The sequence below is a fragment of the Entelurus aequoreus genome, linkage group LG21 (assembly GCF_033978785.1).
Source record: "Entelurus aequoreus isolate RoL-2023_Sb linkage group LG21, RoL_Eaeq_v1.1, whole genome shotgun sequence".
Classification (NCBI taxonomy): Eukaryota; Metazoa; Chordata; class Actinopteri; order Syngnathiformes; family Syngnathidae; genus Entelurus; species Entelurus aequoreus.
This window is the reverse complement of record NC_084751.1, coordinates 21,324,194-21,346,001: the sequence shown is the minus strand read 5'-3', so window position 1 is coordinate 21,346,001 and position 21,808 is coordinate 21,324,194. Positions and strand designations below refer to the sequence as shown.

Genomic DNA, 21,808 nt, shown 5'->3' with positions numbered 1-21,808 from the left:
TCGTCGAGCACAAAGGAAAGAACATTTTAGTTAAATGTAAGTTGTGTCTTGGATCAATGATCCTATTTACTGCTCAAAACAACAATTCAAATCTGCCTGGTTAGGCTTTGTGTATGTCATGTGTGCCTTCCTTAGGTGAAGCCAAGCTATGTTGTTATTATGCTGTTTGTTACTTATGTATGTTATGTTGCAGCTATTCAAAATAGTTTTGTCAATTTGTTCTGGCCTGAAATAAATTGGCCCTTTGAAACATATCTTTGTCTTTGTGTGTTGTATGTAGACCACATTGCTTAGCAGAGTTCAGTGATGCAAATGCATGTCAAGTTGATCAACAGATTGTATTATTCTCCAGTGCAATAACAGTACTGAAATGAAGGCTAAAAGGGCATTAATGGGAGCTTTTAAAGAAAAATTAAGAAAGAAAAAAAGTAACTAAACAGTTACTTTTCACAGTAACGCATTACTTTTTGGTATAAGTAACTGAGTTAGTAACTGAGTTACTTTTGAAATAAAGTAACTAGTAACTGTAACTAGTTACTGGTTTTCAGTAACTAACACAACATTGCATACAATTCATTATATTCTGGTACGGCAAAAAAAGCATGTTCCCTGAGGTCACATGTGCCCCACCTGGCATCGCACATTACCGGGCCCGCCCCACTATTTGAGAATGACTGCCTTAATGTGTGTTCTTAAATGTGTGTTCCACGCCTTTGATGTCGAGAGCAGTTTTAATTTTATTTGGGCTCACAAAGTAAACAACTAAAAATTTATGTTTTGAGCATTGTTTTATCCAAACGCATACATTTGTCCAAATGTGGCCAAGTAGACACATTTTGGGTTATATGGATGTCGTCCTCGTCACTAAAATTAAAATCTGGGGGAGAGAATCCCTCTGACACTTCCAATTTTTATTTTAATTGCCCGCTTGAATATTCCCTCTTCTCTTCTCCGACTCCCACGTCTTCATGTGGGATGTGCGTGGCTGTTGTGATTTCCCTTCCTGGTTCGATGACCCGCCCTATCTTGCCTCTGATTGGCCTGTCCGTAATGTTTTGCCCTAACCTTAACCAATCGTGACTCATCATAGTAAACCAACCAATATTCATAGATTTTCTTATATGTACATCAACCAATCATCATGGATTATCTACATATGTTTTTGTCCCGTGTACCTGGGTTTGCGGTCCATGTCTCTTTAATTCCGCTTTCTCTAACCCTCTCTCTTATTTTATAGTGTCATGTCTGTTCATGTTTTTGTTTTGGCCATGTGTTTGTTTTTTGGACTCTTTTTAGTTCCTGGTTGCACTTCCTTGTTTGTTTGTTTCCATAGCAACTCATTAGTTTTCACCTGTCCTGTCACGCACCTGTTTCATGTTTTGAGACGTGCACCTGTTTTCACCAATCATGTCACTGTTATTTAAAGCCTGTCTTTTTCTGTTGGTCTTCCTGGCGACATCACCTTCTCCACACATTTATGCTCTGCTCACGTTATCATCGTTTTTCTATAGTCCATGCTGATTTTCTCATGCCAAGTAAGTTTTTGTTTAATAGTTTTTGTGCCCTTGTGCAAGTCTTTTGTTTTGTCATAGTCAAGTTTTTACCTCCGCTGTGAGCGCTTTTTGTTTGTACCTTTTTTTGAGTTAAAATATTAAACATGTCCTCACCTGCACGCCACGTATGGTCCAATTAATTTGCTCCACGGGAGAAAAAACTACGCCAAGGAACAAGTCCTGACAGATGTCGCCAGCAAAAAAGTTATCCCGCAAGATTGGACGAAGGAACATGGGAGGTCCTGTGCGCCATGGAAGCCGAGACACTTCGCTATTCCCCCATGGAGCGCAAGGATCTCATGTGGGGTCCGACCGGCAAACTGGTGCCGATCAGCTCCGTTTGGCCCGGGGACGTTGGCGCGTCATCCCTGTCCCAGAAGCGCCGCTCCAGACCGAGGACGTCAGGGAAGGTGAGCGGACAGAACGCGGCGCTCCTGCAAGCTCCTCCCCCTCCGGGCGGAAATGGGCCGCAGCCTGCCCGGCTTCCCCAGGATGACATCACAGACCAGGATTTTTTTTTCTCCAACTCTTTTACTTTTGATCACCCACCTCCAAACAAAGACTCTAAATCCATGATTGAATATTACAAAGACATGTTTTTAGAAATCAGATCCTGTCAATCACAGTCACCCAGTTTTCATGCCCCACCCCCCAGGACTCAAGCCACGCCCAAGTCACAAAAAAACATGTTTTCACCCACTCAATCCCAGGTACAAAAAGAAAGACATTTTGGACAATTTATAGGGAAGGATTTTACCCCCCTCCTGACCTCCCTCCACCCACCCCAAAGAACGGTTCCAGACAGCGGGGAGCGCGTCTGGTATCCGCTCCTTGAGGGGGGGGGCTAAGGCTGGGAACTGTTCTGGTGGGGTCGCTCGGCATCATGCCAAGCCACAGCCTCCAGCTCGGCCACCACCACCAGTCTTTCGGCCTGCTAAGCCGCAACCCCCGGTCCGGCCACCACCACCTGCTATCAACATGCCTAGCAGCTCCACCCCAAGCGCCACCAGTCGCAGCTCCACCCCAAGCGCCACCAGTCGCAGCTCCACGCCGCCAAGTGCCGCCAGTAGTAGCACCAAGCCAAGCTCCGTTACCTGCTCCACGCCACCAAGTGCCGCCAGTCGCAGCTTCACAACGCCAAGTGTCGCCAGTCGCAGCTTCACGACGCCAAGTGCCGCCAGTCGCAGCTTCACGCCGCCAAGTGCCGCCAGTCGCAGCGCCACGCCGCCAGTCGCAGCGCCACGCCAAGACCAAGACCCCCCACGCCAAGACCAAGACCAAGACCAACCATGCTAAGACCAAGACCAACCATGCCAAGACCAACCATGGCCACGCCAAGCTTCGCCACGCCAAGCTTCGCCACGCCAAGCTTCGCCGCCTGAAGCACCACGCCAAGCTTCGCCGCCCGACGCGCCACGCCAAGCTTCGCTACCTGCTTCGCTGCCTGCTTCGTCTGCTGCACCCGCACCTGCGTCATCTGCGGCTTCCACGCCTGCAATGACGACGACGCGCCTGCCTCCTCGTCTGCCACGCATGTGGCCCTTCCCGGGTCGCCCACCTCGCCTGTGGCGGCAGCGTTCCACTCGCCGCCGCCACATGACTATGCCTCGGTGGATTCGGGGCCACTTGGCCTGGGGACCCACCGCCATGTCCCCCTCCCGCCCTCCCATGACTCTTGATCCTGTTTTTTGTTTTTGGACATCTGGGATCTGTCCGTAAGGGGGGGGTTCTGTCATGTCTGTTCATGTTTTTGTTTTGGCCATGTGTTTGTTTTTTGAACTCTTTTTAGTTCCTGGTTGCACTTCCTTGTTTGTTTGTTTCCATAGCAACTCATTAGTTTTCACCTGTCCTGTCACGCACCTGTTTCATGTTTTGAGTCACGCACCTGTTTTCACCAATCATGTCACTGTTATTTAAAGCCTGTCTTTTTCTGTTGGTCTTCCTGGCGACATCACGTTCTCCACACATTTATGCTCTGCTCATGTTATAATCGTTTTTCTATAGTCCATGCTGATCTTCTCATGCCAAGTAAGTTTTTGTTGTCTTTTGTTTTGTCATAGTCAAGTTTTTACCTCCGCTGTGAGCGCTTTTTGTTTGTACCTTTATTTTAGTTAAAATATTAAACATGTCCTCAACTGCACGCCACGTATGGTCCAATTCATTTGCTCCACGGGAGAACAAACCACGCAAAGGACCAAGTCCTGACATATAGCTTGTAGCTTTGTATCAAAGCTACTCGTTACATTGGTCTAAAAATAGCTAAGCTACATAAATCGCTTCTCGTTCAAACACTGGGAAATGGAGTTAAACTACGTAGCTAGCAAGCTACTGCCCAACCCTAGATATAGTTCTAGGAACATAAGACGCAGATACAGTATATACGTTGGGAAATTAGTTATTTACACAGAAGGATTTTGTAAATATGTATTTACATAACTTAATTCGTTTCAAATGGTGCCTGTAACAAGGCAGTAAAACCGCTGATCAGACAAAACAGAAGTTATCTGTTATGATCCATTGCCCCGATCATAGTTTGTTTACGTTTATTTAGGTTTTGATTCACTTGTGGGTTAAGTTCTGTTTCAGACCCCCTGTTTTGTGTTTCTTGGTTGTCATGGGTGCTGGTTGTTTTCACCTGCCTCTGATTAGTTTTCGGGATGCTCAACTGTTCCCGGGCACTAATCAGAGAGCTGTATAGTCCTGCCTTTTCGCCTCACTCAGACCGGTGCTTTTGTTTGCTGTATGCAACACATTACGTTGGGTATTTCTATGTTTCTTGTTTCTACTTCATGTGCTAAGCTTCGCCATAGCTCCCATGCTATCAGAACGCTGTTCTGTATTTTTGTGTTTTGAATGATTTATGGACAATAAATAGTTTTCTTACCGGCACGCTTCGTCCGGAGTTTTCCGTCTGCATCCTGGGAGAATGACCACGCAGTAAAATGCGACCCTGGCATGAGATTATCGTCATGGACCCACTAGCAGCGGAAGCTAGCTTTCTAATCAGCTAAACAGACTAAATAACTCCATTGGCATTTTCGTGAATTTACTGAGGAATTTGTGAAACTGAAACAATACAAAAAGAATGCCATTGTAAGGGAATAATACTGACACAGAGACTTGTAAAAGTGCAGTGATAGGCAGTAGCAAGCTACATGTAGCTAAGCTATGTATCTTAACTACATTTACCCGTAGCTTGGCGGTAGTTTAGCTACTTTTTCAACGAGTAGCTTTTCCTGTAGTTTAGCTACTTTTAGACCCAGGTAGCGAGTAGCTTAGCTACAAAGCTACCAAGAGAAAACACATTTACTGTGAATCCAGGCCCAAACAAATATGGATAAAATACAATGACCTGGATGAATGAGAACATCCATCTATACGGAGAAAATCCTTGATGATTGGTTGGTATTTGTATGATGAACCACAATTGGCTTAGGTTATGGCGAAACATTACGGAATGGCCAATCAGAGGCAAAATAAGACGGGTCATTGAAACGAGTAAGCAAAATCATAACAGTCACACACTCATGTCACATGATGACGAGGGAGTCAGAGACAGGAGGACGCTTCCAGCTGAGGACTCAAAAAAAAACACAAAAAAAAAAACTTTAAAATTCTGTCCTGCAGATTAGATTTTTCCTTTAGTGGTGAAGACAACGTCTAAGAAACCCACAATAATGCGTGTCCTTGGCCATATCTAGACAAATGTATGCGTTTAGAGAAAACAATGCCCAAAACCTTCGTTTTTAGTTGTTTACTCGGTAAACCAAAATCATAACTGCTCTCTTCATTTAAGACAGGAGTGTCCAAACTTTTTCCACTGAGGGCCGTATTTTTCATTTTCAAACCTTAACAAAATATATGGATTTCTTTTTTTTAACCTTTAGGGCTCCCGGGGACCATAAAGGGTCTCAGTCATTAAAATGTAAAAAATAAGTCAAATGATTATTATTTTTAATTTAACGCTTACAGTAAATCTCTATATCAACTTCAGGTTGATATAAAGTAAAAAAAAAAAAAAAAAAAGGTTTTATGCCTTTTCTGTCAAAGACAACTTTGTTTTTTATAGTAAAACTGAAATATGCAGTATTTAGTAATTAGAGCCCTAAAAGATCAATAATGCAGGACACCATTGATTTTAATTCTTTAATATTTTTGAGTAATCACAGTGAAATGTTAAATAAAATCCTACTAAATATATTTGGGATCCAAAAGGTCCCCCACTCATGAAGTGATAAATCTTTATTTGTTTTTTTTAACTTTTAACTATTACCAGATCAACTTCAGATACAGCCGTCTGTCTATTTTACGTTTGAACTATTATTTTGTTTGTATTATGCTCTTTTGTCAAATAAAACTTTGATGTTTTTTTACGGCAACCACACAATATATGCAATATTTTTTCCACATAAAACATTTTAAAGTGATATTTTTTAAGTAATAATTCATGATAACATAGATTTTTAGTCTTTTTTTTTTTTTTAGCAATGGCAAAAAAAAGAAAAATAAACAAAGACAAAAGAAAAAAACAGCCTGCATGGCAGCTTTGTGTCAACATTGCAACTTTTTCTTGTTAGATTTCACCTCATTCCACTTTTTTAAAATGTTTTTTTAAATTTTTGCAATATTATAAATTTTGCAATTTTTGCAGAATGTGTGGCGGGCCGGTAAACCATAAGCTGCGGGCCGCAAATGGCCCCCGGGCCGCACTTTGGACACCCCTGATCTAAGACGTCCAACACAAATTTAGGAACAGACATTAAGGTGAGTTGAGGTCATGAAAAGTTTTACTGCACATAACCATTATCAACTGTTCCCAAACAGCACACAAGTCATTGATTTTTGTCACAAAATAGATAGATGCTGTTTTTACCGTAAGATGAGAAAATGAAAAACATTATAGGGGTGGGCCAAAGAAAAGGCAAACTAAAGTAGTACATACAGTGGGGTGCGGGACCCCTAGAGGTAGCTGTAGGGGGTCCCCAGCTAAATGACATATAGTTAATAGTAATAGACCCTTATTGGGTCCATTTGTACAATTTGAGTTACATTAACATTGGTATTATACATGTGGGCCCATATATATATAAATGCATTAAATGTAGCTTTGATGTAGCAAGCTACTTTTGCCGCGTAGCTTGTAGTGTAGCTTGCTACAATTCTCCGGGGATAGCTTCCCCTGTAGCTTGGCTACATTTTAACAAGAGTAACTTGTAGCGTAGCTTACTACATTTTCCAAGTAGCTTGCCCATCACTGCGTGATAGCATATTAGCAAATGCTAACGACACTGACTTCATTACATTACGATAGCACGTACAAATATGCATGAAAACACTATGACAGACATCGCACATGGGATCGAGGGTTAAGTAAATATGAATAGTATTAGTTGTATTGTAAAAGGTATATTGTATTAGTTATATTGTAAAACTTATGAATGAAGAATCCATACGAGTAGAAACACTATGAACGAATATGAAGGTGAATTTGTGTCTCTATACAAAAGCTTTCTTTTGACACTGACTTTATTATGTAACTGAATTTTTTACGTTTGAATTTTGTGAACTGAATTTTTTTTACATCAAATTATGCTGACAATTTCATTGAAAAAAATCAGTGTTTTAAAATTCAGTGTAAAACATTTCAGTGTATAAAAAACCTGTTTTTTAAAAAATGTCAATGATTAAAAATTCAGTATACAAATTCAGTATGAAATAATTCAATGTATAAAAAGTCAGTGTAAAAAAAAGCAGTGCATAAATTCAGTGTAAAAAAAAAAATCACTGCTGAAAAATTCAGTGTCAAAAAAATGTTCTGTTTCAAAAAGCAAGACTTACTTCTAGTAAATTAAGACTAAAGCAATCGATCCTGTCTCAGAACCAGCCAATGAGGTGTCAAGTTTGAATTCACGTGACACGCGTCTTACAAAACAGCATAAACAATCAGTTAACTGGCCATACCTTGGCATAATACAACATATTTAACATTTCAATGCGGTCTGCTGGATATTTTCAAACTATAGAAATGATTCCAATGGTTAGAATCTTAACTAAATTGGAAATAAAATTAAAGTGGAAATAAAAATACAGCTTCACCACTGAAATCAAGAAACTTTTCTGACTTTAGCTCTAGACTTCTTCTGTTTGAGATGACCACTACTGCCACAAGTGGTGGGAAAGTGTATTACAACTAAGTACCGCTGCCTGAGAAACAGATATTTTTTGGCAGCCCTCTAGGGGGCGCTCCCTATGGTTAATAAACACTGATGCATACCACATTGTGAATGTGAGTGTGAATGTTGTCTGTCTATCTGTGTTGGCCCTGCGATGAGGGGGCGACTTGTCCAGGGTGTACCCCGCCTTCCGTCCGATTGTTGCTGAGATAGGCTCCAGCACCCCCCGCGAACCTGAAGGGAATAAGCGGTAGATAATGGATGGATGGATGGCATACCACATTGTTCAGGTCCAGATGCAAAACAACTGTACTAAAAGTTCTCAAATATGGATTAGATTATCCCAAAAAACCCGGAATATTCAGAAAAACATAGTCTGTGATTTCTGAAACTTTTTTTCTGTTTATGAAAATGCAATTCATTCACATTTAACCCATCTCATTTTTACATGCAGACCACATTAGTTCAGGTGCAGATTCAAAACAACCAAAACAAGTTTTCACATACAGAATTGATTATCCCATATAAAGTAGAATATTCATAAAAATACAGTTTGTAATTTCTGAAAATTTGTAAAAATGAAAACAGGTTCATTCAACCCTTGTTCACCAGGTAGACCACATTAGATAGGGACCAGATATAAATTTACCGTACTTAAATATTAAACAAAATTAAAATGTCTCGTCATAATTAGTAATTTTGTTTAATAGAATGGATTTGCTGAGTAATGGCACAGCTTATATGCAAAACAATTACTTTAAAAATGCATTTATTGCATTACACCCAATACATGTAACTTACTCAATTATGCTTTTGACTCACTTTTGCCATACAAGGCAAGTGTAGCGACATAGTAACATGGTTGTATTATGACCCCCGTTTTGTCTTACAGGGTGTTGTATACGTCTTCATTGTCGTGAATTTTAGGCTTTTCAAACCATAGCAATACTTTATAACAATAATTATATTACATAACTACCCGACTGGTGTTTTTTATTTTATTTGGAAAAGAAACAGGCGTCACGTTTTGCCTGCAAGATTAAAATGAGGGCTATTTCCAATACCATTAGCTTCCTGTGAGTTTTTTTAAACTCGTGTCGTCGGCGTCATAAGAGAACGGAGAAACGTGGACGTTGTTCCCTGCTTTTGTTGACAAATGTTTTATTTATCAGACTCTGAGGTCTGACAGCGATTAAGATACATTTAGTTGAATTAGTAGGGTCGGAAAGGTGGTATTTTTTAAAACGAAAATGACGGAACAGTCCGCGTTGTTGCTACGTAAACAATTAGCAGGTAAGTAAGCTAAGTGTGCTACTACAACAAGAGTGACCCATTTAGCCAGGACACTTTTATGCTGAAATAGTTTAAATTCAATATTTTTTACTAGTGATAAACAAATAAGATAGACAAAGTACTGCAGTCACTCAAAGTGGTTACTTAATGCTGTCGTCGCGTGTATTTAGCAGTGTTGTGTACATGGCATGAATTTAAGCAATGCATTTTGAAGCCATTTTATTGTGTTGTTTATTTCGGACATGTTGTAAAAAAACAACAACAAACAAGTAATGAAAATAAAATAACATTGTGATGTTTTTCAAACATTTGTACAGTTACATTGTTTACATCATATGTTTACAATTCCACACCCCAGCATGACCGAAAAGGAGTAGGAAGAAGCAGATCTTATTTATTCCTCCTCCCTTTTCTGTCTAGAAAAAATTCTAACACAGTTGTTCACTTCCTTTTTTCAATCTCTAACAAAACAGCAATAAATGAATATCAATTCACTTCATATAATTAGGTATTTAAATTACTGTGTCCATCCATCCATTTTCTACCGCTTGTCCCTTTCGGGGTCGCAGGGGGTGCTGGAGCCTATCTCAGCTGCATTCGGGCAGAAGTCCACATAATTTACTGAATATGTGATATATGTGTATTTTCCAAACAATATAATTGTTACATTTCAGAGTTGAACAAGAATTTATCTCACCCCAACATGTCCGACAAGGAGTAGGAAGAATATCTTATTTAATTCTACTCACTTTTCTGTCTAGAAAAAATTCTAACACACTTCATTTTTTAATCTTTAACTAAACAGCAATAACTGAATATCAATTGACTTCATATAATTAGGTATTTAAATTACTGTGTCCATCCATCCATTTTCTACCGCTTGTCCCTTTCGGGGTCGCGGGGGGTGCTGGAGCCTATCTCAGCTGCATTCGGGCAGAAGTCCACATAATTTACTGAATATGTGATATATGTGTATTTTCTAAACAATATAATTGTTACGTTTCAGAGTTGAACAAGAATTTATCTCACCCCAACATGTCCGAAAAGGAGTAGGAAGAAGCAGATCTTATTTAATCCTACTCCCTTTTGTGTCTAGAAAAAAAATCTAACACAGTTGTTCACTTCCTTTTTCAATCTTTAACAAAACAGCAATAAATTAATATTAATTCCCTTAATATAATTAGTGTTTTAAATGACTGTGTCCATCCATCCATTTTCTACCGCTTGTCCCTTTCGGGGTCGCAGGGGTTGCTGGAGTCTATCTCAGCTGCATTCGGGCGGAAGTCCACATAATTTACTGAATATGTGATATATGTGTATTTTCCAAACAATATAATTGTTACATTTCAGAGTTGAACAATAATTTATCTCACCCCAACATGTCCGAAAAGGAATAGGAAGAAGCAGATCTTATTTAATCCTACTCCCTTTTCTGTCTAGAAAACATTCTAACACAGTTGTTCACTTCCTTTTTTCAATCTTTAACAAAACAGCAATAAATGAATATCAATTCACGTCATATAAATAGGTATTAAAGGCCTACTGAAACCCACTACTACCGACCACGCAGTCTGATAGTTTAAATATCAATGATGAAATCTTAACATTGCAACACATGCCAATACGGCCCGGTTAACTTATAAAGTGCAATTTTAAATTTCCCGCTAAACTTCCGGTTGGAAACGTCTATGTATGATGACGTATGCGCGTGACGTCACGACGGCAACGGAAGTATTCGTACCCAATGTCACCATACAAACTGCTCTGTTTTCATCGAACAATTCCACAGTATTCTGGACATCTGTGTTGGTGAATCTTTTGCAACTTGTTTAATGAACAATGGAGATTGCAAAGAAGAAAGTTGTAGGTGGGATCAGTGTATTAGCGGCTGGCTGTAGCAACACAACAAGGAGTACTTACTTGGATAGCAGACGCGCTAGCCGATGCTAGCCGCCAACCGCATCTGTGATCGGGTGAAGTCCTTCGTCGCGCCGTCGATCGCTGGAACGCAGGTGAGCACGGGTGTTGATGACAGCTGGCTGGCGTAGGTGGAGGGCTAATGTTTTTATCATAGCTCTGTGAGGTCCGGTTGCTAAGTTAGCTTCAGCGTCGTTAGCAACAGCATTGTTAAGCTTTGCCAGGCTGAGAATTATTAACCGTGTAGTTACATGTCCATGGTTTAATAGTATTGTTGATCTTCTGTCTATCCTTCCAGTCAGGGATTTATTTATTTTGTTTCTATCTGCATTGGAGCCAGATGCTATCACGTTAGCTCAGTAGCTAAAGAGCGTCGCTGAGGTATTGTCGTGGAGATAAAAGTCACTGTGAATGTCCATTTCACGTTCTCGACTCTCATTTTCAAGAGGATATAGTATCCGAGGTGGTTTAAAATGCAAATCCGTGATCCACAATAGAAAAAGGAGAGTGTGTGGAATCCAATGAGACCTTGTACCTAAGTTACGGTCAGAGCGAAAAAAGATACACCCTGCACTGCCTCTCTAGTTCTTCACTCTAACGTTCCTCATCCACGAATCTTTCATCCTCGCTCAAATTAATGGGGTAATCGTCGCTTTGTCGGTCCAAATCTCTCTCGCTCCATTGTAAACAACGGGGAATTGTGAGGAATCCTACCTCCTGTGACGTCACGCTACTTCCGGTATAGGCAAGGCTTTGTTTTATCAGCGACCAAAAGTTGCGAACTTTATCGTCGTTGTTCTATACTAAATCCTTTCAGCAAAAATATGGCAACATCGCGAAATGATCAAGTATGACAGATAGAATGGATCTGCTATCCCCGTTTAAATAAAAAAAATTCATTTCAGTAGGCCTTTAAATTACTGTGTGGTCCACATAATTTACTTAGATGTGTATTTTCTAAACAATATAAATGTTACATTTCAGAGTTGAACAAGAACCCAGTGGAAGGCTTCTCTGCGGGCCTTGTGGATGATAATGACATCTTTCAGTGGGAAGTGGTCGTCATTGGACCCCAAGACACACTGTTGTAAGTGAACTATGCTCAGCCATTGTCAGTCACAGTGGAAAAAAAAAGTTTGATTTACTCATTTGATAACTTCTCATATATTTGCTCTTTGTAGTGAAGGAGGGTTCTTCAAAGCCACTTTAGCCTTTCCCCGGGATTATCCTTTAAGGCCTCCAAAAATGAAGTTCATCACGGAAATCTGGCATCCAAACGGTTTGTATTTGTGAAGGTTGTTTTTCGTCCACATTTGTTAGCTGTGTACCAACTACAGTAGAACCTAAGGTTGATGTTGCATCATAAATCTCCGTATAGGTTATTTTTCAGAGTAACAGTAACATTATGAACCGCCATAAAAGTTTAAAAATAAGTTAACTCGGTTCAATGCAACTGTCTGAAACTATGCGCTCTTGTTTAACACCGGATATTTGAGTAAGTGGAAAGGGAGGAATTGTGATTTTATTATTTTAACTAGGGATGTTCCAATCAGGGTTTTATGCCGCCGTTTCCGAGCATATGTATTAACTGTAAAAGGTTCAATTTATTTATGGTGAGTGCAATTGGTGGGCAGCACGGTGGAACAGGGGTTAGTGCATGCGCCTCACAATACGAAGGTCCTGAGTAGTACTGAGTTCAATCCCGGGCTCGGGATCTTTCTGTGTGGAGTTTGAATGTTCTCCCCGTGACTGCGTGGGTTCCCTCCGGGTACTCCGGCTTCCTCCCACCTCCAAAGACATGCACCTGGGGCAACACTAAATTGGCCCTAGTGTGTGAATGTGAGTGTGAATGTTGTCTGTCTATGTGTGTTGGCCCTGCGATGAGGTGGCGACTCGTCCAGGGTGTACCCCGCCTTCCGCCCGAATACAGCTGAGATAGGCTCCAGCACCCCCCGCGACCCCAAAAAAGGACAAGCGGTAGAAAATGGATGGATGGAGTGCAATTGACAGTTTAACAATATCAACACAATGTTAAAACTAGTTCTTTATTCTCTTTTATTACATATAATTGTTTGAGCAAAACAAAATAAACAAAAGCAAAACCAGCCATCTACTATTTATTGAAATCATATTGTTTTTGCCCTTAAAGTCCTCGTGTGTCACGGGAATTTTTCCCTGAGTTTGTAAATACTAACAAAAACATAATTTAGAGAAAATAAAAATATTGAAAACAATTACCGGTACTACTTTACTGAAAACCCTTTCAAAGTGTCAAGTATTTAAGATAGATCACTGTGCTTCAATTTGTTTTCGCACATAATTAAACATTTTAGTAGCAACTGCCAAGAGTTAACTATTGCAGGGTTGCAATTAGGGCTGCAACAACTAATCGATTAAAATTGATTATAAAAATAGTTGACGATTAATTTAGTCATCGGTTCGTTGGATCTATGCTATGCGCAGAGGCTACTTTTTTTTTTTTTAATTTATAAACCGCAACATTTACAAACAGAATGAGGATCAGCATCTCCAAATCTGAGGCCATGGTTCTCAGCAGGAAACCGATGGATTGTACAGTCCAGGTAGGGGACGAGACTCTGTCCCAGGTGGAGGAGTTTAAGTATCTTGGGGTCTTGTTCACGCGTGAGGGAATGTTGGAGAAGGAAATCAGCCGGAGAATCGGAGCAGCTGGGGCAGTGTTGCAGTCTCTCTGCCGCACTGTTGTGACGAAACGAGAGCTGAGCCAGAAGGCAAAGCTCTCGGTCTACCGAGCTATCTACATTCCTACTCTCACCTATGGTCATGAAGTGTGGGTCATGACCGAAAGAATAAGATCGCGGATACAAGCGGCCGAAATGAGTTTCCTCAGAAGGGTGGCTGGCATCTCCCTTAGAGATAGGGTGAGAAGTTCAGTCACCCGAGATAGACTCGGAGTAGAGCCGCTGCTCCTTCGCTTGGAAAGGAGCCAGCTTAGGTGGTTCGGGCATCTCGTGCGGATGCCTCACGAGCGTCTCCCCAGGGAGGTCCTCATTGCACGTCCCACTGGGAGGAGGCCCCGCGGCAGGCCAAGGACCAGATGGGGGGATTACATCTCCTCTCTGGCCTGGGAACGCTTCGGGATTCCCCAGGAGGAAGTCGCTAATGTTGCTCTGGAGAGGGAAGTCTGGTGGTCTTTGCTGGAGCTGTTGTCCCCGTGACCCGATTCCGGATAAGCGGTTGAAGATGGATGGATGGAACATTTACAAACAGCTGAGAAACAATAATCAAAATCAGTATGGTCCCAGTATGCTGGGGTTTTTTTCAATAAAATACTGGAAAGGATAGAAATGTAGTTTGTCTCTTTTATCCGATTATTAATAGATTAATCGACAGATTAATAGATTATCAAATTAGTTGTTAGTTGCAGCCCTAGTTGCAATCACGTGACCTTGAGGTACTTCTGGATTTCAGGAGATGGTTTACAGTCCCATTTGGCTACTGTTTATTTACCTGTATCAGTGCAGATTTGGGTGTAGTTTACAAGGTTTAGAGGTAAATACATAAACGATAATGAAAAAAATATTTCAAATGGGATGGAGTGGAAAGAAAAATAATTTTTTAAGAAAAATTTTTTTTGAAAGTTACTGCTCTCTGCGTCCTTACTTCATTTGACACTTAGGCGGATTTAGAGAAAAAAGATTGGAGGCACATTTCTTTAATTCTGGAGGGGTCCACAAATTATTAAATAATCCGCGAAAGATAATGTTACTAATTAACAAGTGCTGTGTTGCTGTGGATGTGACGTTAATGAGAAAAGGGACACGTTTGTTTGCAGTTTATTTCCTGCTACAACTATTAGTCTGTCATCTACAATTCATGTCTGCAGTTGTCTTTATGGTGTGAAGTTCATATTTGGTCTCATTATTTAACTGTAAATGTATCTGTTGTTCAGCAATGTTTGCTAGCGATATCAAGATTCAGTATATGTTGTTGAGCCTACCAGATATTTATTCATCTAGTTTATCAATATTATTAAGGGTATTTTCTTGATGCTAACGAATACCACCAATAATGTTTCCCTTGTGGATCATTAAAGTTAGTCTAAGTTTATTTGTGTCAAATAAACACTTGTCTTTCCTGCACAACAACTAATTGCTTTTAGTTTCTGTTATGAAAATCAACAAAAAAATATGATGTATTGGACCAACAATCATAATATTTATCAGTAGGACTTAACATGACGCCAGTTCTTTTGCACAACCAGGTATTCGTAGTTATATTTAGGCAACCACAAAAGAACACAAACTAATGCGATCTCTTGTCCTTTTTTTATGTTTAGTTCTGCTCCGAAAAACTACTAATAGAGTTTATGAACCACTTCTTTCGGGACTCTATGAAAGCTCTTTCCTATCTCTATTTGAACAACTGGAACATCCAAGAACAGCAATAAGACATTTTCTGCTCAAACTCTACACTCACTTTCACTTGTTTTAATGCTATGTTTAAGATGCTTAACTATCATGTGAATTAAGCCACAAAGAATATGCAACCCAGCAATACATTAAAAAAACAAAACAACTGCAACCAGGGTATTCGCGGGATCTTATAAAGTTTTAAATCCAAAAATTTGAATGTCTAAAATTCTCTTAAAATCTCATAAAAGGTTTTAAATATGATTTTGAAAGGTCTTAAAAATATATTTAATATGTATATATTTATTTTATTTAAAACATGCATTAACTTCAGTCTTGCTTTTAAATGTTTAGATTATTGAGGACGCTATAACGTAACTACAAAACTGAACCACAGTAGGCTATTTGGCCTGCAGAGTTTATCGAGCACCACCTGCTAGTCCGCTATGCGCACGCAGCGGTGTGTTGTTACAGCTTAGCATAGCAGCGTAGAAAACTTATTGAAAGCCCAGACAGCAAAGCCAAATTACTTGCATAAGATGATGGGTAAGTGTAACGAGCCAGAAACATGTATAAAGCACACTGCACTTTCTGCAAGAAAACTTTAAAACTTGGAACATTGGGCATCAAGGCATTGAAATCCCATTGCAAAACATAAAAACATGAAGCGGTCATAAAATGCCCACAGCAAAGGCTTTCAATCAGCCAGTATTGTTTCACATCAAGATCTGGAGTATTGAGGTCCAGAATGACCCAGTCTGCTGCAACTCCAGTTGCAATGTGAAAGAGCTTTGAAGAAAGCCATATATTTGGCAAGTAATTCCGAGCCTCCGATTTTCCTTCATGTCTTTAGAACTTTTTTGCCAGTATCAATGTGAAATGGGTTTTAAATTGTATTATTATGGTCTTAAAAAAGTCTTAATTTTGACTTGTTGAAACCGGCAGAGACCCTGAGCAATTGTCTAAAACCTCCCGGTATATAAATAGAATAGTGTGCTTATAAATTTGCTCATAAATAACAATATTCAACTATTTTACATGCTTAACAAACATCAGTTGCGTGGAGCCTTAAATATTTAATACAAAATATATATTGTTCTTAATATGGTGGTAGTGTGATGTTGTCATGTCATTTGTAATGAAATAGGCTAAGAAATATATTTAAATCAACTCGTTTTTTTATTTCTTATTAGTATCAGCACTTTGTTTTTTTTTTTATTATGTTATGGCTTTTTGCTTTATTTTACCTGTTTTTTTTTTGTTGATAGTATTTCTACAACATACCACAGGTCCATAAAAGAGCTGTATTCCGCAAATGGCCATCAGGCCACATTTTGAACACTACTGGTTTACGTGTTTAACCAGGAAGACAAAGTGTTGCCAAAAGACAGAAGAGTGTCTTGTCTCTATGCTGTCTTCTTAGCACTTATGGAAGCGTTCTTTTTTTAGAGCAGACTCAGTGCTCACATGCCAAGAATTGATGTGTTCTACAGTCTTCGCTACGACAATACTGAAAGAAAAGATGGTACTTTTTGTGTGTTGGTATCAAAGTATCAATACTTTTGACATCCCTAGAACACAGTGATTTATTTCCAGTTCCAATAACACTGTTGCTCTTTCATTGCCGTTGTTCGCTCACGACAAAGGTAAGCTAACAAGTTTAAATACATCTAGACATAGTCAAATGTGCAGTGGGTGCTTACAGAGTTTACACTCTGGAAAACCAAGCTCCTAATGTTTTGGCAAAGAATTGCACATCACGTGCTCAACCTAAAGAGCTATAAAAAGATCAACGGTGGCTTCGGCGGTTTAGTGCAGACCTGGGCATTCTGCGGGCCGCATCCGGCCCTTTGTACGTCCCTGTCCGGCCCGCGTGAGGCCAATTATAAATTACAAAATACATTTTAAAAAGTATCTATTTCGAGTGTGCAATACAACGGTGCTGCTTTTGTTTTGAAAAGCGTTCTTTGTATTACTTCCGTGCGGACGTATGCTCGTGCGCGCAGCGGCAATCACAAACACAAAATAAATTTAAAAAAAACATCTTTGTCATGCGTGCAATACAACTGTGCTGCTTTTATTTTGAAAAGTGTTATATGTGCGTATGTCCCGTGAGGGAAGGCGCACAGCGACAAGTGATGCCCGGTTATCCCCGAGACGCTAAAAAGAGAAAAGTTGATGACGAATGGCGTGTTTTAAAAAAGACATGGACTGCCAAGTAAAGGCAAAGCCGTGTGCTTATTTGTGGTACACACGTTGCTGTCTTTAAAGAATATAGTGTAACGACCTGCTGAAGTAGATGTTGTCTTCTTGAGTTGCGTAAATGAGAAGTGAGGAGACGTGCGTGTGGAAGGAACGAGATATGTTGAGCTGTGTTAGTATAGCTTGCTCAATAAAAGTTTAAAAAGAGCGTCAGACTTCGTGTGCACTTTTTCTGGACCCTACAATTGGTGTCCGAAGTAAAACTTTGCGCATACTGCACTGTTTGTGTGCTACGTCATCGGGAGGTACGTGCCACGTGAGGAGCTCGCTGCAAAGAGAGAGAGAGAGAGAGCGTTTACAGGTGCAGCCACGCTGCTTGCCACGGGGGGAATTCCGCCCTCAATGAAGACTCCCAGGTTTGATGGCAAGGCGAACTGGGAGGCATTTCATCCCACTTGTGACATCAATTGTAGCGTCTAGAAGAAGTGCACACCAAGTCTGACGCTCTTTTTAAACTTTTATTGAGCAACCTATACTAACACAGCTCAACTTATCTCGTTCTTTCCAAAAGGAAAACCAATGCTCACTCCTCATTTCCGCAACAGCAACGCTTCTTCCTTCTTCGCCAATCACCTTACAGGCGTGCTACGTTCACAACAAAGAGGATGCAGGATGAAGTGACAGAAATTGAAATTTTTGTATTGTAATATACATCAGGAAGTGTTGTGTAAGAAAGTGCTAAAAATAAAACCATCAAAAGCCATCTGCTTTTGTATAAAGATAAGTTAGGTTGAATGAAAATATTATTATTATCTATCTTACGGTATATCAAAAATAATTTGAGCAAAATTTAATTGAAATATTGTCGGTGTGGCCCTCCAGCAGTGCTCGGGTTGCTCATGCGGCCCCCGGTAAAAATGAATTGCCCACCCCTGGTTTAGTGACTACACAGCAGCATAAACCACTACAGTAGTCTTATTGTAGCCATGTTGCACAGAGATGTGTCCGTAAGTTCCATTTTTGGTTCTCTGGTTCTCACCACACTTTCCTTCTAACCATTACATTTACCCTAAAGTGCTGTCACAAAAAAGCACACAATACAATGGCATTTACTTACATGTTGTGCTTTGATTATGGATGCATGCCAGTAATATTTTGTCTGTTGGTTTTTGGGCTAGTTGCGAAGAACGGTGATGTATGCATATCCATACTGCATGAACCCGGAGAGGACAAGTACGGCTATGAGAAGCCAGAGGAGCGCTGGCTGCCAATCCATACTGTGGAGACTATAATGATCAGCGTAATCTCCATGTTGGCGGATCCTAACGGGGACTCTCCAGCCAACGTTGACGCAGCGGTGAGTTTGTCTCGACACATTTACCTTATTTTCTGGGCTATAGAGCGAACTGGTATTTAAGCCACACTGAACAAATAGTATTCTGGGTGCTATTTGTCATTCATACCTTTATAAAATTGTATTAATTTAAAATATTTTTTGGAGAATGACTGTCTTCATCTGCTCCTCTTTTTTAAAAAAGAGAGTATTTTGACAATATTTAATGTAAACATTGTATATGCATTTTATGTACAAGTATGTCTATTTTTCCGATATACATACTTAACAAGACACTGTCACGACTTTTACCTAGCATTTTATGTAGAACGTCAACTAAGTAATATTCACTAAAACACAGAGGACCCTCTCTTTGGAATAAACTGCCACCCGCTCTTCAATATACAACTACATTTGTTTTAAAAAACATTTGAATACCAGGTTGGTCTGAAGTGAATTATGATAAGGATGTTTTCTGTATGTAGTATGTATTGCATGTGACTTGTCCATTTAATTTTTTTTGCCGGTGTGTAAATTGTGACATTTTGGGGGAGGTGTCTTTACAAGACTTAGGGTCTTTTTTAACCTGTCCCACACCTATTTTTGTTTTACAGTGTAGATTATTCTCTCTCTGTCTCTCTCCGTCTCTGTGTGCGTGTGTGCGTGCGCAAATAATATAAAATACAATAATACAAAAAAACCCAGTAACACACCTAATGCAAACCTCAAACAGCTCTGTCCCACAGCTTTTTATAGTCAAGTCATACAAGGCCATGCCGTGTACTAATCCATATATGGTATCAGTCAAGTAACATAACTGACATCACATCACTTGATCCACTTTCTATGAATTTATTTTTAGAGCAAAATGAGAATGAAAGGGTTGAAGTCCATATTCGCATGAATGCTACTGTTTTATTTTTGCTAGTCGCACAATTTATTTTTAGTCTCAAATATGAGTAAATTGGTTGCACTCTACAGCATTGTACTTTGGGTTCAAGGCACGAAACAGGAAGCACATTTTCAACCCGCAGCGCCTGCAGTGAGCGAACTCGTCCAAAAGATGACGCCAAAGCACAAACAACCTTTTCAGTGTCTCTGTCTGTGTTATATGGAAACTGTTTGTTGAATACAAAACATTATGATTGTTAGTGAAGAAAAATGCATAAATTAGCCGCACCGTTTTATAAGCCGCAGTATTCAAAGCGTTGGAAAAAGTAGCGACTTATAGTCCGGAAAATACGGTAATTCGTTTTTACCCCCCAAATGAAATGACAAGGGTACTAACTGTTTTACATTGCAGAAAGAATGGCGTGACGATCCTAGGGGCGTTTTTAAGAAAAAGGTTGCACGTTGTGTGCGTAAAAGTCAAGAGATGGCTTTTGACTGATTTTTTTGTTTCATCCAAGCCACCAGCAATGTGAGTGACACAAGCACACACCATTACTTGTGTACTTTAAATTGTTGTTTCATGACGTTTCTCTTTTTCAGCTCGGGGATTGAACAACTAGCTTAGCCATTAAGGTAGAACAGTCCACTACTGACCCATTCATAAAACATGTTTCCAGATTTCGTAATTTTCTGTACAGTACATTCATAAGAATATCATCCCTCTCCTTTTTCTAGCCTTTTGTTTTCTTTATATAAACCTATTTATTTTTGAAACGAGAACCAGTTAAGATGTTTTTTGTTTTTTTTAGGTTTTAATTCTGCCACACTGAGCCATACAGCCTACAGTGCCTCAATAAACACAAACAAATAACATAACTTGTTTTGGGGATGGTATGACAATAGGGTGTACCAGAATAAACTAAATGCAAACATTCATGCGGGGAAGATGCATCTACAAGGCAATTGTTAAAATGAAGAATAAAACAAATGATGGCTCAATATTTTGCCTTTAACTTGTTTTTATTGCGTCGGCTCTATTAACCCTCTGGGGATTATCTTCAAAGTCAAACAAAGTTTTTGAATGCCGTAAAAACATTTGATTATTTTTATTTACTTTTTATGCTCAAATATCTCAAACTTCAGTCTTAAACAAAAATTTTAAACATGGATTTTTTTACCCTTTTGAAGAACTTTTGATCAGATAATTTCACAGGTTTAAATTAGTAAAACAATGCATGTTTTGCAAATGTATACATATATATATATCTGAAAAAGGTTAACACAACAAAACATGGTCACAAATACAGCAAACATTTACTGAAAATACCATTATTATGTCATTATTTGTCCCCTAAGGGTTAATTGATCTATATGTAGACTCTAGAGATGGAGTCGTGTGTGCATGTCTTACAGTCAATCCCTAAGTGGCGCTCAAACGCGTGCATCAACTGCATCCATCCATCTACATCCGCTTGTCAACGGGTGTAATTGCTGGGTTGCATATGACGTCACATCCATTTTTCTTCTTGGCGGCTTAATTAACATGATGGTCAACCAGTTTGAGCGTAGCATTAAAACAAGTGAGCGTGAGTGTAATGTTTGAGCCAAAAATGCCGTATTGCTGTTTTGTTCTTGGGTGTTCCAGTCGTTCAAATAGAGATAGGAAAGGTCCTTTATCGGCTCCGTTTACACTGCACACCAAATCTGATTTTTGTTGCCCTTAAGTGACAGATCTGATTTTTTTTTGCCAGTCTAAACGCTCCAAAGTGCTTCAAATTTGATCTTTTGGCATCAGAATTAGGCCACGTCAGGAGGTAGTCCTGAGTCCAATTGGAATCTGATCTTTTCAAATGTGACTTCAGTCTAAACGCAATGCGACCCGAATGTGACTTTTTCGTCAGCTTTGGGCAAGCTATTTCGTCACAACATCCAGTTTTGGTGAGCAAAGTCTATTTAATCATATATTTTCATTTTGAAGACATAGCGATTGTCGAAGGACCGTAATTGATGATCTGGCGCATTGGCTTACATTTGAGTTGAAAAATAAAGCTTCCA

The 21,808-nt window shown here is 39.7% G+C and overlaps 1 protein-coding gene across 1 annotated transcript; it reads left to right on the top strand.

The window, feature by feature from the left end:
• The first annotated feature begins 8,812 nt into the window (after window positions 1-8,812).
• ube2g1b (ubiquitin-conjugating enzyme E2G 1b (UBC7 homolog, yeast)) lies at window positions 8,813-20,754 on the top strand. The gene is made up of 6 exons (XM_062031975.1): window positions 8,813-9,019; window positions 11,921-12,023; window positions 12,118-12,215; window positions 18,708-18,886; window positions 20,166-20,282; window positions 20,354-20,754. Exons 1-5 carry the CDS (start codon window positions 8,977-8,979, stop codon window positions 20,250-20,252), a joined length of 510 nt encoding a protein of 169 aa, XP_061887959.1. The 5' UTR covers window positions 8,813-8,976; the 3' UTR covers window positions 20,253-20,282; window positions 20,354-20,754.
• Window positions 20,755-21,808: the final 1,054 nt, after the last annotated feature.

What these genes read in the sequence shown, in the direction of transcription:
- ube2g1b (XM_062031975.1), top strand. Translation starts at nt 8,977, where the DNA reads ATGACGGAACAGTCCGCGTTGTTGCTACGTAAACAATTAGCAG. An exon ending in GCTACGTAAACAATTAGCAG is followed by an intron (nt 9,020 to 11,920) that starts GTAAGTAAGCTA and finishes GTTACATTTCAG; the next exon opens with AGTTGAACAAGAACCCAGTG. An exon ending in CAGCCAACGTTGACGCAGCG is followed by an intron (nt 18,887 to 20,165) that starts GTGAGTTTGTCT and finishes TTTACATTGCAG; the next exon opens with AAAGAATGGCGTGACGATCC.